Raw genomic sequence first — 18134 nt, forward strand, 5'->3', positions numbered from 1 at the left:
GGTTGGAGTGTGCCAATACTCATAAGAAATAAAATCAGGAATAAGCCAAATGTAAACACAAATGTGTTCATATTACAACATGCCAAGAAGAGTAACATGATTAGTACAGCTTTATATATAAAAAAAAGTATTTAGCCAGCAAATTAACCTAAAGGGATAATAATTTATAATGACTACTGAGGAAGAAACTCTTTTGTTTTTTATTATCCCATCATGACCAATTCATCACAAATTAAGCACTAAAGTTTTATTATACCTATAATTTCTGAGTACTTGAGTTACTATAACTAAAATTCGATATGATAGACAAATAGGTCAGTAAGTTTGAGTAGGTTTCTGTGCAGACATACATATCACCCCCTTTACTACCTAAGAAAAGATACCTACGATAGATATAATGTTAGCCTGTATACTAGTATAGATAGTGTTAATTATGGTAGATCCTAATTAATATATCTTTGACCAAGGTATGCTTTGTACAGAGCCTATTCCTGTCTCATCTGTAATCCACATATTCAAAGAGCTTATTTTGTACCATGATTAATATGTGTTTCTGTTGTAGAACGAGATATGGCAGTGAATTTGTATTACAGAGGCATAACACCTTAGTCCTGCGGAATGACAATGCATGAGGAACACCATGAGTCCACATGCATCACATAATAATGTAAAGTCAGTTGTGTTGTTCACGACGATGGTTATCACTTATAATAAGCGACTACTTGTTTATTCCAGTTATCTATAATCATCAGTACATATAAATTAAATTGGAGTATCTGTTTGTAATATTAAAATAACCGTTTTTTACTACATGCATATGAATATAAATACGGTACATACACTAAAATAACATTTTTTACAATTTTTGTCTGTCTGTCCATCTATTTGTTCCGACTAATAATACATAAAAAACGGTGTCAGCCTCCACGCGTCCTATTCATCATGATGGGTTAAACTGCTTTCACACAAACTATTCTTCCTCCCGTTAAAACTGCATATGCACAATTGCCTGTGCCAACAATAGCGTTTATGCAAACATCCAGATAGAGCTCTCCGGCTGGTTCTAACTGATCACCAGCTATTTTCCAACGGCGGATATACCCATCCCACCCACCGGTAAAAGCATACTCGCCGTGTACAGATAAGCTTGTTACTATCATGTCGCTAACCTGCCGTAGAAAAAGAACGGAAAAGATTTTTGTTTTACTATATTATACTTATTATTACATTAATTGTTTACTATTATTTGTAATTTTTATTATATCTAAATAAAGTAAATTAGTAAAAAAGATAAATTATACCTTGATTAGTATTAACTTTATTCAGCGAATAAAAAACTTAAGCTAAAAGCACTAATTGCGCATTATTTGTCTAGTGATAATTGGTATGAAAAGCTCCTTTCAAGTAGAAAAGGGTCACCAGTCGCAATGTGATAAAGCTACACAGCGTACTAAGAAGTAAAATGGGTTATGGTGAGAGTGGTAGAATAATGAAGTACGCTAGCAGGTCACCAAATGGAGATAATAAAATTCACCAGGAATTGTGGTTGTGGTCGTCGTGTTAGCAGGCAAGTGTGGTGTAGGTACTGTATAAGGGCACTAGAGATGAAACGGATATCCGGTAATTATGGGGTATTCGGCTTATCCGGCCGAATTTCGGAAAACTACTAAAAAATCTGGGTAAAAAAAATTTTTTTTAAAGTAATTATTTGCTTTATTAGTTAGTCTTAAGGAATAAAATTAGTTTAAGTTTTAAATTTTTAATCATTCAATAGTAAATGACTGTTATAGAAAGAAAATGAAATTATTAGTTAGCTAAGTTCCGGGCGGATATCTGGCTATTCGGTCACATAGTTGGCCGAATATCCGGTATCCGGCCAAACTGCTATCCGTTTCATCTCTAAAGAGCGCTGACACTGCCCCCCCTCCCCTTATTTTAATGTGCCAGTGTCAGTGCCCATAGTATGTACATACACATACTATGACCATACTAGTGGCACTCAATGAGGAAGTAGCCATTATTATTGCTAAAAGTTGCATATAGATGGCGTGATTGGTATCGATGGAATTCTTCATAGTTTTGCAAACGTTTTAAAAAACAAAACTGTGTTTTCAAAAATGTTTAATCAATTTTTAAAAAGTTATATATACATGTTAAAATGAAATAATGCGTTTAGAAAAGTAATTTTCATATATTTACTCATTTTGTTATTTTCCAGTACTTAATTACACTTTAATCAATGCTAATATGGGGCTCAATGTTTTCAAAATGCTTTCATAGATGGCATTGTCGTCATTTGTATCGGCCTAATTAAATGTCTTTTTTATATTTATTGTAAATTAAACATATAAAATTTTTTTAAGTAAATTAAAAATAGCCGAACAAGCAAGTAATACTATTTCCAATAATACTTATGTATGAAGTGTTGTCATATTAAAAATCAATACTTGTATTATCGATTTTTTGGAATAATCGATAACAGGATTTTATTACAGCGCATTATTCGATGATGCTTTTAATGAGTCGTTGTGAACAGTAAATTTTCATTATTTTGTATTATAGCAGTGTTCCGTTTCAAAGAACGGAATATAGTAGTACATTATTAGTGTCGTTGGTTATTTAAATTTGTACTGAAAAATCGATTACATAATAATTTAAAATATCGAGTACGAATCGTAGCTGTCTTCGAATACTGGCAACTGGTAAGATTAAAATAGTATTTAAAAAAAAGAGACAAATCGACCCTAACTCGAATACCATAAAGTTGATTTTCCTTTCTCATTAATATCATAGCAGTTTGTTTTTAACTTGCGTATGACTCTGTGGTATGATGTTTAACGTGTATTGTTATTGCACGGTGCATATATTTCAAAAATTATATTTTAATGTAGGTACATACATTTCTTTCATACATTTCATACATGTCAAAAATTATCTTTTAATGTAGGTACATACATTTCTTTCATACATTTCATACATGTCAAAAATTATCTTTTAATGTAGGTACATACATTTCTTTCATACATTTCAAAAATGAACTTTTTATGTAGGTACATACATTTTTTTCATACATCTCATACATTTCAAAAATTATATTTTAATGTAGGTACATACATTTCTTTCATACATTTCATACATTTCAAAAATGAACTTTTTATGTAGGTACATACATTTCTTTCATACATCTCATACATTTCAAAAATTATATTTTAATGTAGGTACATACATTTCATACATGTCAAAAATTATCTTTTAATGTAGGTACATACATTACTTTCATACATTTCAAAAATTATATTTTAATGTAGGTACATACATTTCTTTCATACATTTCATACATGTCAAAAATTATCTTTTAATGTAGGTACATACATTTCTTTCATACATTTCAAAAATTATCTTTTAATGTAGGTACATACATTTCATACATTTCAAAAAGTATTTTTTAATGTAGGTACATAACACCCCATGTCAGACCCCTTGTATTTGGAAGAAACTTAAAAATAATGCCAAAAATATTAGATGAATATATTTTTAATACGAATATTGTTTTATTTTTGTTCATCAACTTTATCCCTCACTAACAATACTAGTAGTAGTACATAACCTGGTTTATACCGCTAAAGATATTGAAAGATATACGAGTAATTCAGAATGTTATCAAGTTCAAAATAAGCACACATTACTTGCTTAGATAACAGAGTAATATTACTCGTAATAAAAACATTTGTAACACCTATATGTATACTACGTATGTATAGTAAGTACTTACGCTGCGGCGCCGTGAGACTCGTCTACCTCATCTACTCATCTACGCCGACCGACTATACTAATCTACGCCTCTCGTGTTTCCAGAAAGTTCGCGACTAACGGACGATATAGTAGTAAGGCAATGAGTGTCCCAGTGACATCATTATAATATTTTCTCGTTAAATTTTATTGTAATATACACAATTTCGCACTAAATAACGTGTTACCCCGTTACACATTTCTAATAATGAAAAACCTAGACCGACCCTGTTCACTTAATCTTACAAGATCTGACTTTAAAAATTACGATATCCTCATATAGCCTTTCATTTCGCCTTTCAATACTTTTTCGCATTAAAAAGTAGCCTTTCTCAGGGTCTACATTATCTGTCTACCAAATTTCAATTAAATCAGTTCAGTAGTTTTGGCGTGAAAGCGAGACAAACAGACAGACTGAGTTACTTTAGCATTTATAATATTTGTAAGAATATCGCTATTAAAAATAGGGGTTGGTGAAAGACCACCCGTCTTTCACAAAATTTAGGCGTGTATGTATTTTCAATGTAACATTATAAATAAATAAAAAATTGTCCATAATACAAAAAAATATTTTTTCGGGGTAGGCCACCCCTATGACTTGGGGTATAAAAAATTAGATAACAACCCTACTTCAGACCTGGCAAGTATACATATCAAATTTCATCAAAATGTGGGAGAAATATGGCAACTAACACTGTGATACAAAATTTATATATAAGATATAGCGGAATTCTCATTAGGTAAAAGAGGGGTACATCGTAGAATACATGAGGTATATACCAGTAAATTAATTATAGCTAAAATCAGTCTCTTACACATAACGATTGAAATAAAAAATCATATAGCCCGATTTTGATACGTACGAGTATAAACGTATCAAAATCAGGCTATACGTATAGCGCAGACGCGTTACAACATATCTTCGTCGAGAGAAAAAAATAGGCATGGAATGTAGAATAAACTATAACATAATATATACATTGGCACATAAGCCATATCTGCAGAGTGTCGACTAACGATATTATACCTACACATTTACATTGAATCTTGAATCGTCCCTAATGAGGTACACGATACAGTTACCTGCATATCTATTGTATACCTATCTTTGCAAAACAGATGTCATGTAGACTGAATTGACTGCCATCTATTTTCGTGCTTTGTCACTAGTAATGCGAACTGCTTCAGATCTAGAGACATCTAGCGGCTACGGCGGCGAAATAAAATAGCCCGAAGAATAGCCCGAGTTAGGAAGGAACCATTTTCTTGTATGGGATGGGGTATCTGTATGTAATATTATGTTATCTGTGACCATACTAATAATAGAATAGACAAAGAATGTAGATGTGCAAAGTTTTAGGTTTATTTTTATTTCTTTATAGTTACAAGTAGATTATATATAATGAATAGATAAAATGTTATATATAACAACTTACCCTACCTACAAAACAAACTTTTTAAAAACTCGTTATGTGGTGAGGGGTACAAGTTCTTGCTAGACATTTATAAAAAAATTAACAGAAACGAACAAATATACCATATTCAGTAAGCATTTGTTAAGACTGATTTTCCGGCAAGAGTAGCTATCGGTTATTGTTTGGTAATGGAGTAGGGAATATACTAGAATATGGGGTCCCAAGCCATCGCGGGCACGTGCCCAGCGTGCCCAGTAGGGAAGAGGGCCCGGGTGTATTTGTGTAATAAGAGGTACAGACGTAACTTTATACGGCTGCCATTATAATTATCCGAATTAAGAGAAATGTACCTCGGACTGCGTTATCGCCATAGAATATGTATCATCGGTGCATAGTCGACCTTTCTGATAATGAACGGTTCCGGGTTCAAAATTGAAGAAGTGTCGAGACATTTCGTTCATGAAAAGATTGTGCTGTCTACAAGGCTTAGATGTTGCGGAAGGTACTTTTGCCAGATTTCTAGGTTGATTAAATTAGTAGAACTCCTAAGTAACTTGGCCAAAGGTGATATTTAACAAATTTACTCGATAAATGACTCGTAAAGTAATGACAATAAATTAAGTACGGATAGATAATGGTATGTATTTACAATTATTCCGACGTCCTAAAAAACCTGACTACTTACCTTCACTTCATGTAATTGTTTAAATCTAGCCTCTGCAGTAGCATCATACAATCGTAAAACATTGGCACCTCTAGCCATTACTAAGAGACGTGACCCTGCTACACGTAAAGGCGCGGTTCCTTCCATAGTGTGACGAGTAATAAAGCGAGTCTTTGATTCACCTGAAAAATAAACTAAGTTAATATTATATCCCATAAACATATACTTTTACATTGTTGATGTATCCTTAGGTATTTTTGACAAAGAGACAATTCTATCAATCCATTAATTATAATTACTTAAGAAACAAAAAAGCCAAATTACAACGTGCTTCTATTTGAAGTCGGTTGTAAAGTTACAAGTCACTTACCCGGTTGGATTTCTGTCACTGTAACATCAAGATCTCGTACAGTGAATAGGAACGGCGAACTATACCATAAGTCTTTTACCTCTTCTAATACATTGTATCGAGCTATTTCGTCGTTATTTTTGAATACTATAACCTAAAAATTGAAAAACAATTGAATTCATATTAGAAGTACTGAGTTAAATCCAAGTATTGTTTAATTTTATTACAGACTAGCTGTACCCGCGACTTCGTCCGCGTGGAATTATACTTCATTTTTCTAAAATAAAATAATAATTCTAAAATAAAAGTAGCCTAAGTTACTACTTATTACATTAGCTACTTGCCAAAAAAAGTTCCTTCAAAATCGGCCCAGCCATTTCAGAGATTAGCCGGAACAGACAGACAGACAACAATTTAAAAAAATTTTGTTCTGGTGGATGTACCGTATTTATTTCATATGCATGTAGTAAAAAACGGTTATTTCAATATTACAAACAGGCACTCTCAATTTTATTTATATGTACAGATGTAGGTAATTAGTGATATTCTGAGTATTATCATGAGATTGCTGTTACAGATGTGCAGGTGATACTCGATATTTGGGTGATTTAAATTATCAACCTATATATATCGGCGCTGACATGATTCGGGAATTGTACTGTCACAAGATCTTTGAAAATGAGAGTTTTAATTATAATTATAATGTTTGCTATTACTGTGAAATGTAATTGTAGAATTAATATTTATAGAAACTATTATGATTAATAATTTTTGATCGAATAATAACTAATTAATTATAATTCGATCAAGTTATCAATTAACTAGGCGCTTAATTGATAACTTGATAACACGATGTATTTACCAGTGCTAGAATTGTTTTAAAGCTATTCTGTTAAATCGTGGTTACTTTCAAATGTCGATTAAGGGTGAATCAAAGCCGCATAATTAACACTGTATAGTTTCTATTACTCGAATAATTTACTGATTTTATAAACAGAAATTAAGGCACTCAATTGTCTGCCATAATTTATTACAGAAATTGGGGCAGTCAATTGACTGACAACATCGTTAACATAAACCCTAATTATAATAACAAAAACATGTAATTTAATAACTATCATTCTTAATAGTATTTTAGAGAATTATAACTAGCTCAGCTTGTTATAATTCTCAAGCAATTAGGTAATACGAAATCTATAATCATAAAGAGTTGTTAAACTGTGAGCGAGTACATGAGCATTCGCTCTGATTGGTCAGCACACTAGCGCCTCTTCTTGTACTCGAACACGGTTGGGGTGGTCAGTTACTGAGTTACCATCTTACAGAGTTACACAGTTACGGAGTGACTGAGTCACCGTGGAGCCAGGTTTTGTACCTGGCTTACATGACTTTGTAAGTCATGTCTGCTTAGAAATAATAATAATAGTTAATTAAAAGAGCAACAGACAAGTTTCTTGCTCATTTTTCTTGTGATGAATCTGCGTTCCGAATGAGTGGTAGAATCACAAATACAGTAACTATTCAAACGTGCTTATATTAAGTTTGTTTCATTATAATAACCTACGAGTTAACAATTGAGATATTCTTGACCATGTTGGTCGAGAATAACGCAAGTGACGTCAGAGTATCTAACACATAACTATATTTAAAAGGCTACGTGAACTGCATCTGCTACGACATATATATATATATACATATATATATTGGTCACAGTATGATTAGTAATAAAATGTCTAATAATAAATAATAACAATCCCGAACAATTCACACAGCACCTTCTAGTTCCAAACTAACCAGAGCTTGTATTATGCGTAAATACTGATATTACTTAATCTAAAACACATTCAGACCTAACCTATAGAAACAATCATCATACATGGAATATATAACTGATACTGTATCGTATAATCGTAATGAAGATAATTAGGTGGCACTTTATGTGTAATAAGTGGATGAAACCACCACTCAATGGATCAAAGCAATGCTCTCAAATCGAACCATTAAAACTACTCTTCATAACAGTACGTTAGAAATCCGACCTACCAAAGGATGCCCTCAAGGAGGCGTTTTATCGCCACTGCTGTGGCTACTAACGGTAGACCAGCTCTTAGATGTTATGACCAAAAACCAATTTGAGGTACAAGGCTACGCAGACGATTTAGTAGTCATGGTCAGAGGGTTCTGTGCAACAACAATATCAGACCGCATTCAAAGAGCACTAAACATCATAGTTAAATGGTGTAAGGAAAATGAATTATCAGTAAATCCTGATAAAACAGTAATTGTTCCGTTTACAAAAAGGAAGAAACTTGAAAAACTTGTCATGCCTAAAGTAAATGGAAGAATATTAGAGTGCTCCAAAGAAGTCAAGTACCTGGGCGTAACCTTCGACCAAAAACTGACATGGAACACACACATAGACAACATAACTCAAAAGGCGAAAACATCCCTAGGAATAAGCCGACGGGTAGCGGGGCCCAGATGGGGAATTAACCCCAAAATTGCCCTATGGCTTTACACAGCAGTGGTGAGACCGCTTACCACCTATCCCTGCGTAATCTGGTGGCGGAAAATCCTCCAATCCACAGCTGCCACCAAGCTAAACAGCCTACAGAGAATTGCTTGTCTGATTATTACAGGAGCCATGAGCACCACGCCGGGAGCAGCTCTAGACGCATTATTGGACTTGACGCCCCTTCCTTTATTTATACAGGAAAAGGCGAAAGCCAATATGCTCAAAATAAGTTCCCAAAGGAGGATATCTTGGCATTCCCTGGCCATAAAAACTATACAAGACTCGATAATGAGTGATCCTATTCTGGGAATGCCTGAAGACAACATGGCACCAGAGTGTAACTTTGTTCAATATTACAAAATCGAAATATCTGGAAGAGACGAATGGCAAAATAACCATACACCGACTCACTCAGAGCATGACCTAGTCTGGTTTACAGACGGGTCCAAAATAGGAGATGATGTAGGATGTGGAATATACGGTGTAAAACCCAAAATCTGCAACTATATAGGCTTAGGAAAATACTCTCTTTCAGGCAGAGACTTACGCCTTAATTAGATGTCTGGAAGTAATCCTAAGCCTCAACTACATCAATCAGAACATATACATTTATTCGGATAGTCAAGCTGCTCTACTAGCACTTAACTCGCACGAAATCCGTTCTAAACTTATTAGAAACTGTATCCTGCTACTAAATGAAGTAGGAAGCAGAAATAATATTATACTGAGATGGGTCCCCGGGCATTCAAATATTGAAGGCAATGAGAATGCCGACCATCTGGCAAAGTTAGGGGCAAAAACCGTCCAACTGGGCCCCGAACCCTTCTGTGGTGTGCCTCGTTGCCTAAAACTGGGACATCTCAAATTAATAACCAAACGAGAAGCACTGAATCACTGGCAAGAAATGCCAGGATTAACACATTCAAAAGACGTAATATCGGGCTTCTCGACCAAATACTCCAATAGATTACTGCTATTGAGTAAAAACAACATATGCATGATGACTAGGACCCTCACAGGACACTGCAAATTAAACAAGCACATGGCCAAACTAGGCCTATGCACGACAAGTATCTGCAGATTCTGCCAAACTGAAGAGGAAACGGCGCTTCACATCCTATATGGCTGTAGGCCACTCATGCATAAACGAAATATCTCCTTTGGAAAGTTTACACTCTTTCCCGAGGAGATAAAAACGATCGCTCCTAAGAATATCCTTCAATTCTTGTCCCTGACGGGTCTAGGTAGCGAACTCTGAAAAGGGCGAGCACAATAGATCTATGTAGGAGCACAATAGATCTATTATAGTGCTACAGGTGCTACACATCTGACAATAGCCCAAACAATCCTATAAAAAAAAATATGTATAAAATAGAATGCCTATCTAACATATTATTTTATAGAAACTTAAATTTTCACACATTAGGTACATATGAACTCCCGACTCAGTGTAACACGCTTCCACTCAACTAGATTGTAGGCATCTTAGTATTAACTCCCTATTAATAGCTAATATTAATAAAAAATAATTATTCTGTTATTATTAATATCAAGATTTGTTACTCACATTACCACTTTCATCTCCCGCGTAAACACCTTCGTCGAAGACGTGTAATACACCTACGTCGGCATCAGCAGTCCGCAGTTCAATAATTTTCTCTCCATCTGCAGACCACACTCGTATTCCACCATCGTTAGATGAGGAATACACATTGTCATTATGAGCAGCTAATGCAAAAGGTTGTACAGTGTGCGCCGTCCACGAGGCAGCCGGAGTTAAGTCGGCGTTGAACGACTACATCAATAATCATAGAAAGATATGGATTTGTAAATAGCTACGAGTACCTATGATAATAAAGTCATCTACGGTATTACATCTGCCTTACACAATTTTACAGCTAAGAAGTTTGCTTCGAAGCTGTGTTGCAGTATGAAAAGTAAGACGGAGGCATAACATAGATAGGTATATGTTGCCATTCCGGAGGAAACTCCATTGCCGTCATATGCCTACATATCAGTAGTGCTATTCATGTGTATAGGCGCTGGTTGGCACTTTGTTCACTATTTCAATTACAGTAATATATTATGGCTATTATATAGGAGTAATTAGCATCATAGTTATGAGTTCACAGACATAGATAAAATTTGCAATAACATAAATAACTTTTTACAGATATTACCATATCTACAAGTACAATATTTTGTAACTTACTTTTATGGAGCCATCATCCGTACCCACGTATAATTTATTATTCCAAGCAGCCACACACGGTTCGCTATTGATATTTGTTTCAGTTTCGACTTTCAAAGACATTATATATCTGTTTACCCAATATTTTTATTATTATATATTTTCATATACGTCTGTCTTAGTGCAATATTACCAGAAACTACAGGAACGTCCCATTCCGCTCATATACAGGACCAAAATAGACTGTGCAGGCGTACGATGAACTTTGTTTATTGAGAAGTTGAAAGCATTCTAGAATGGTCTCTATTCTTCGTCAACTACTCGATTCTTATTAATCAAGTTGAAATGTTTAACATCTTATCTGAGTTATTTGTAACTTTCAGTCTCACGTAAATAGGATGTTCCACATCAATTAGATATCCAAAATTCTATCATCGTCATTAACTGAGAAGGCAATTTGTGATGTAATAATATAAGAAATGGCATTACCTACCAATCTTGTCTAATAATAAGTTAATAGCGATGTGTTTATGTAACTTGAAACATCTATTTATTTCAAATACGCAGGTATGGTACCACCTACCCGTACGTTCCTTTGCACTGACCAAAAGTTTTTACTCGCATTCAATTTTGCCTTCCTATCTAACTACTAATCCTGTACGAAGTTAGGGAATAAAATAAAATTATAATGTAAAAATTTGACGTTCGTAAGCGGCTAAAATGTCCTACATGAATAAATGATTTTTGAATTTGAATTTGTATATTTATAATTATAACTATTTTTATATTTATAACGATATTCTGGTTTGATAGTATATGTAGCTCGAAAATTTTTTAATAGATTATTTCATTATAAAGCCGTAACAATATCAATTAAGTCAGTGTTAATTTATTTTTTACTTACCATATAGCCATTATCGTGTAGTTAAAAGTACGGACATCTCAACACTAGTTCAGGACATGTATGTGACCTTACTTGTTGCTTTTCTGGAGGACTGAAATGTCATGCCTCCATATCCTGTCATTAATTTACACTAATGTACTGATAAGTCCTCAGCCTTAAAGCAGTGCAGAGTTTGTTACTAGAAAACTACATTTGATAACTAATTTTGCATTCAGCAGGAATACTTATGCGCAACAATTTTAACAATAGTTGCACAGACACTACAATTTCATAATCTAATTGGCCATAATTTTAAAACAATGGTAACGTCTTTTACAGTATGGAGTTCCCAATCAGTAGTCTATATGTAGAGGGACCTATTTTATTTCGTTACCTAACCTTGACTTGCGGAAGCGATCACATAACACATGTAGTGGGTATCTACTAATAATATGCGGTACGCGGTCAACGCTGTACTCGTTCATAGTAAAATTACTATAATTACAGTTAGATAGGTACACTCGTAAAAGTGAAAATGCTGAATAGCTCAGTTGTAATAGTACCGTGAGATAGGTTGTGCTATTGTGGTAGCGTTTATTAGAATTACATCAGTTCAACTGCGGTAACTATTCGGATACTTGAAGGCTAGCCGTCACATTCAATTTTCTTGAATTGTGTAATAAATAGATGCTTATTTTTTAAACTTCCAAAATCTTTTGAGGTTATGCATATATACATACATATATAGCATGTTTACCTTTTCACGACTAAATGAATCTTAATGCAATTTGATATGAACTTAGGCATCATAATGATGAACATAGGCTATTTTTTATCTCTAAAAAGTAGACGAAATCACAGGTACTGGGGGAAGGGGATTGTTAGTAATGTGAACTAATAGCCCTGTTACTAGCAAACTAAGTAGATCAGTGTCTGATTGATTTCCACGTGAATCCCCATGATAACCATCGGGATAAATTCATGGTGAATTTCTCACGATGGGCTAACTAACCTGACCTCATGCTCATCTTATCGTCTTACACTGGTGCCCTGCCAGCGTAAACCGTTAGTGCAGCATTTTATTATCATCTATATGAAAGAAAAATGAAGGGGGGGAGAGTAATGATTGCTTTATTCTAATTTGCTTACATTAAGAATTTAACCATTATAGCTAAAAAGTTTCTCTCATAGAGAGTACAGATGATTCCCTTGCACCCGGGTACAGATAAGATAATATATTATATACTATGGATAAAACTATGCCACGTAGATATACTAGAAACAAAAGTAATGAAAATGAAGTATACATTATAATAACAAGTGAAACAGACGCTAGGGAAGTCATTTCTCTCATTCGTCAAAGATTCCAGGTCTCTAACTATCGTCGTCTGGGTTGTACATTGTTTCGACTAATTACAATCGAGTACAATCAAGTATGACTTCATTTGTGTGTAGGTTTTACTTACAATTAGCCAATTATTATTTGTAGATTGTATCTAATGACATCTTTCTGTAACGAATAAAGTATATTTTAATAGAATTCTACAGTTTAATTTATTTGATTGTATGTACGATTATGTTAGTGCTTTTGTAAATTCTTATATACCTACGCAGAAAAATTACTTTGATGTGAGTTATGTCTGTCAATTCTTTAGACTACTATGACGACATAATAATCCTATAACGCTTTGTTTACTGACTTAGTGGACAAAATTCGATATTGAAGTATCGTTCGAATCTTCAAAAGCGATACTTCAATATCGTATATATAGTCAAATTGAAAAGAAGTATAATTGCTAACGTTAAACCTAGGACAGTATTTCGTCAATACCTCTAAATATTAAATATCTTCATATTAGTTAATATGAAGATATTTAATATTTAGAGGTTTTTAAACTTAAGTTAGTGATTTTAACATCTTTAGTTGATCAATATCTACAGCAAATATTTTATGTAATTTCTTACCACCGAATGTTTATTTCTAGTAAACTTTAAAAACTACATTGTGTAATAACTCTGCGACAAAGAATGTTCTTTTTGTAACTTAAATTAGCATTTTGAGCATGATTCACATGTTTTCGCTTTTAGCGCGTCACTAATCAAGGTCTGGTAACCACTGGTTAACGCCTTTCGTAACGCGCTGAAAAACATCCATTTAAATTTTCTTTCACAAAAGACTAAAACTAATAAGTAAATCTCAAATACAAAATTTTTCCACCTAACTAAACAGGACATGAACTGACATACCTACTTCAGAATTTAGAAGTAAGAAGTAGAGTTTGTATATTCATGATATATTCCACGGACATCACTTAATAATCCGTACTGCTATTCGTGTATTTAGGCAATGTTTGGCACTTTCTAAAATGTTTACTTGTTGCCATTCCAATAACGTAAAACAAATACAAAGTAAATATTTATAATTCTCCATTTTTATGAATTTTTAAAATTGGTTCTGATACCTATGTCTATAAAGACATAGAGAAAAAACATAAAATGTGTCAATTTGTATGAAATACAACGTTATTTTTTTTATATAAGTTCTTATTACTAATTCACCTACGCAAATAATATGGAAATATTTTCATTTGTTTAAAGATATAAGGAGTGTGATACTTATAGAATATATTATGTTACAGATATGTGCGATTAGAAAATGAACAACATGAGCGTGTTCTGAAAATGGATAAATAAATAACATAACTCCTGTGTATATACGCCTTATGTAATAAAATATAAACAGTATAAGAAAAGACCATCGACTATATCGCAGTTTATATGTCGAAGAGACTATCGTGAGCTTTTAAAGTTATTGATTTGTTAAAATCAATAAGTTATCCCTCTACACTAAAATAAACACAAATTGCTTTTTGACCTACTAGTAGGTCAAAAAGGTAAGCCTAGCTCGTAGAATCATCATGATCACATTTTATACACATCAGTGTATAGCACAATACTACAATTAAACCCGATACTAAAGAGTTTATAACGATATTAATCTTCTACCTAAAACTGCATCACTGCTAAATTACGCAAATTTAGCAGTGATGCAGTTTTAGGTCAACAATTACAAAGATCAACAAATGACAAAGAATAAAACATAGGTACATATATAAGAAAATTTAAACTATAGTGGGTATTTAAGTAGATACTAATTTGATCATTTATAGAAATGAAAATTAAAGTTTATTATAAAACATTTTATTGTATAAAATAATATATTTACAAACAAAGACATCAATTTGATGCAAGATAAAATTTAACATTGCAGCACAGTGCATATTATCACAATGCCAGCGGTCACCGCACCCTTTCGCACTCTTTAATATCTATCCATTGAGCACCAGTAGAATGAATTTAGGAAGGTATTATATTATGTTTTCACAGGACACTAGGTAATTCTATCTCACATTGAAAAAAATACGGATAGAATATCAAATTCTATGCTTGTTGTTAAATTGTGCGAATATTAAAATACGAATATGCATTCATAAAGTTACTCATTAATCTTATAGTAAATCCAAACCAATCAAACAAAGCACTAAATTTGTACTTACTCTTCTATCTCATAAATCTTTTTCGGCTAGGGACTATCTAATACATATAGATGTATCTACCGCCAGTGAAAGTAATAGCGCAAAACGTAGTAAAGTTTACACCTATTATGACCATTTTATGAGTAGTTGATTATAATTGCGTATATTATGTAATCATCACCGATAGTAAAATGAACGACGACCCTAATACTGAGGCAATCAAATATTATATTTACAGCGAATAATATTGTAATTATGCTTAGACTTAGTAAAAATCTACAATTTTTTGGTAGATATTTAAGAGGAAAGGATCACGAAATTATGTCAAAAAGTCCATTTTAGTATGAGCTTCCGCCAGATGGAGCACCGTATTCGGAAGAAGGAGCCGATGCGGGAGCACCATACTCTCCTGATGGGGGTGCAGCAGCTGGATATCCCTCTTGTTTCTAAAAACATATTTAATAAAAAAATAGATATACTGTTTTCGAGTATACCACATAGCTATCTCACAGAACTGGAAAATTAAATATAACAATATTTTATACAAAATATAACATCTACAAATTATGCTCGATGAACTTCCACTTTAACGATAAAATTACAATATAACACGCATACATTAAATAGGTACATGACATTAGAATCTTCAGATAGTAGAAGATCTACAGTTAGATTCCCAGAGAACAATACAAAACATTAGGTCTGTATACGTCTGGAGCTAATGACGGAAAATGTTGCTTTTAGCAGTACGTTGCGTTACATCGTGTAGTATAATTTGTGACTACAGTAGTATCCTCTATTGCGTCAATATAATGATGATAGTACACCGAGCACATCAGGGCACGTAAATAATACTTCCTTGATTACTCAAGGAAATGATTTAGGCCACACTTTCTCAAAATAAGTAGGGACACATCCTCGTGTTATCTCTAAATCTAACAGGTTATTAAAAATATTCCTCCGTAACGAAAAGTGCTCATACTAACTCATAGCTTTAAGATTTAAAATTAAAGCTATCAATCAGTTAATCGGTCGGTTCTTTGGTAGTTAATTCCGAATTTGATAGAGCAGTAGCAGGGTTACTTATAAATTTATCTGCTGTTAAATACACTTACAACATATAGGGACATGTATGATACATACACAGAGGAATTATTTTTTATAATATTATAGATTACTAGTAACATTATAGATTAGTATTACTACTCCATGTAGGTACTGTTAATAGGTAAATTATTAACTATATATTTTTTAGTTTTTAATTTGGGAGCCCTTAAATATTATTTGTATTTTATTATACTGTACTAATAATTTAAAAATCATGGATTATGTGATCTAATAAAAAAATAATAAATGTAAGTCTCACAATATTATTGGTCATGAATAAGTTATTTAACAGTTTGCTACTAAGATAATATTTATTCTTTGCAAATAATTTTGAGAAATGTACCTGTATTGTAATAGTTGTATCTTTGAAAAATAAAATTATATGATATCTTAAAAAATATATATAATTAGCTGGCAGTATGCCGTACACAAATAGGTATGTTGTGTAAACTATATGCATGTTTCAGAGATTAATTGTGTTAGACAAGCCATACAACATATTTAATATTAGATTTATCATTTCAATTTTTTATGTCATTAGTGGTAAAAAATATAAGTTTAATTTGTTATGATTGTTGTAATTAAAAATTAATATTATTACTGCCCTAATCAACGACCACAGAATCTACATTATGTATATTCTGTGGTGGACATGTAATTTTTTTTTATTATTGTGTTTGTTACTATAGAATAGCGAAAATGTTTTGTTATGAAGATATCTCTTCAAAGAATATTCAATTAGGTAGGTATTTGTTTTTGTCTTATTACATAATACAGGTACAGTAAATGTATGTCTGTAGTATGTCATTACACAAGTAATTCTAGAATTGTTAAATAAATATTTCTTTACCTGTGTTTTGTATCTGATGAAGTAAACTTCAGGTTTAGCGGGTTGAGTAGGAGCCGGTGTCGGGATCACAATTTCTGGTTGTTCCTCTGGTTTCTTCACCAAAACGTAGACAAGGGTCTTCTCTTCGTTTTGAGGCTGCAATGGAATAACAGGGGCAGTTGGCGTAGGTGGTGTGGGCGCCTTAATGAACACAATCTTGTAGTGTTTCTGTGGAGGAGGCACATGTATAGGTTTACGAGCCGCTGGATATTCATTATCTGGGGGTGGCACGTGGACGTATACATGCTTATGGACTATCGGCTGCTGGGGTGGTCCATATTGAGGAGCTGGAGCGCCATATGAAGATGAGGGAGCGCTGTAAGATTGAGAAGGCGCGCCGTAGGAAGTCGGAGGCTCTGGCCGTGCGACTACGCAAGCCATAGCCGCCACCAACACCAAAGATCTCAGCACCTGCACACACAAACTTCCTCTTAATCGAACACACAGAAACAAATAACGATTTTTTTACCTACAATGAAAACCCAACGTGGATGATACGTGCACGAGTGTTATTCATATATACACTTCAGCCCACTAGCCCGAATAATCCTTCGATATAGTATACAAATGCACTGCGACTCGATGTCACCAGGTCACTAGATCAACTACTTTTCACATCACTGCTGAATGCTTGAACATCACAGAAACCTACCGTTTTATCACACATCCTGGGCACGTATTGGAAGCGACTTTAGATAGTGTATAGTGTCCAGCGATCAGGTACCACCTGTGTTTATAAGAGATGCACGCTCCATATCCGGGGGAGGGGGCACTTTCGATGGTTCACATGGCTTGC

At 33.5% G+C, this 18134-nt stretch overlaps 3 protein-coding genes across 3 annotated transcripts in view; 1 reads left to right on the forward strand and 2 right to left on the reverse strand.

Annotated features, from left to right (window-relative positions):
• Positions 1 to 410: 410 nt before the first annotated feature.
• LOC131848472 (uncharacterized) lies at positions 411 to 11067 on the reverse strand. The gene is made up of 5 exons (XM_059198349.1): positions 10945 to 11067; positions 10300 to 10527; positions 6239 to 6371; positions 5890 to 6050; positions 411 to 1169 (listed from the first exon to the last, which is right to left on the reverse strand). Exons 1-5 carry the CDS (start codon positions 11044 to 11046, stop codon positions 951 to 953), a joined length of 843 nt encoding a protein of 280 aa, XP_059054332.1. The 5' UTR covers positions 11047 to 11067; the 3' UTR covers positions 411 to 950.
• Positions 11068 to 11424: 357 nt separating this feature from the next.
• Positions 11425 to 18134, forward strand: part of LOC131848471 (sodium-coupled monocarboxylate transporter 1) — a 36468-nt gene continuing 29758 nt past the window's right edge. The window contains exon 1 of the mRNA XM_059198348.1: positions 11425 to 11490. Within this exon, the coding sequence (XP_059054331.1) occupies positions 11446 to 11490 (45 nt within the window). The 5' untranslated portion in view covers positions 11425 to 11445. The remainder of the gene's footprint in view (positions 11491 to 18134) is intronic.
• On the reverse strand, positions 15072 to 18028 carry LOC131848465 (uncharacterized). The gene is made up of 3 exons (XM_059198340.1): positions 17991 to 18028; positions 17300 to 17749; positions 15072 to 15788 (listed from the first exon to the last, which is right to left on the reverse strand). Exons 1-3 carry the CDS (start codon positions 18003 to 18005, stop codon positions 15681 to 15683), a joined length of 573 nt encoding a protein of 190 aa, XP_059054323.1. The 5' UTR covers positions 18006 to 18028; the 3' UTR covers positions 15072 to 15680.

The sequence above is a fragment of the Achroia grisella genome, unplaced genomic scaffold (assembly GCF_030625045.1).
Source record: "Achroia grisella isolate CSIRO2021 unplaced genomic scaffold, CSIRO_AGI_Agris_v1 utg558, whole genome shotgun sequence".
Taxonomy (NCBI): Eukaryota; Metazoa; Arthropoda; class Insecta; order Lepidoptera; family Pyralidae; genus Achroia; species Achroia grisella.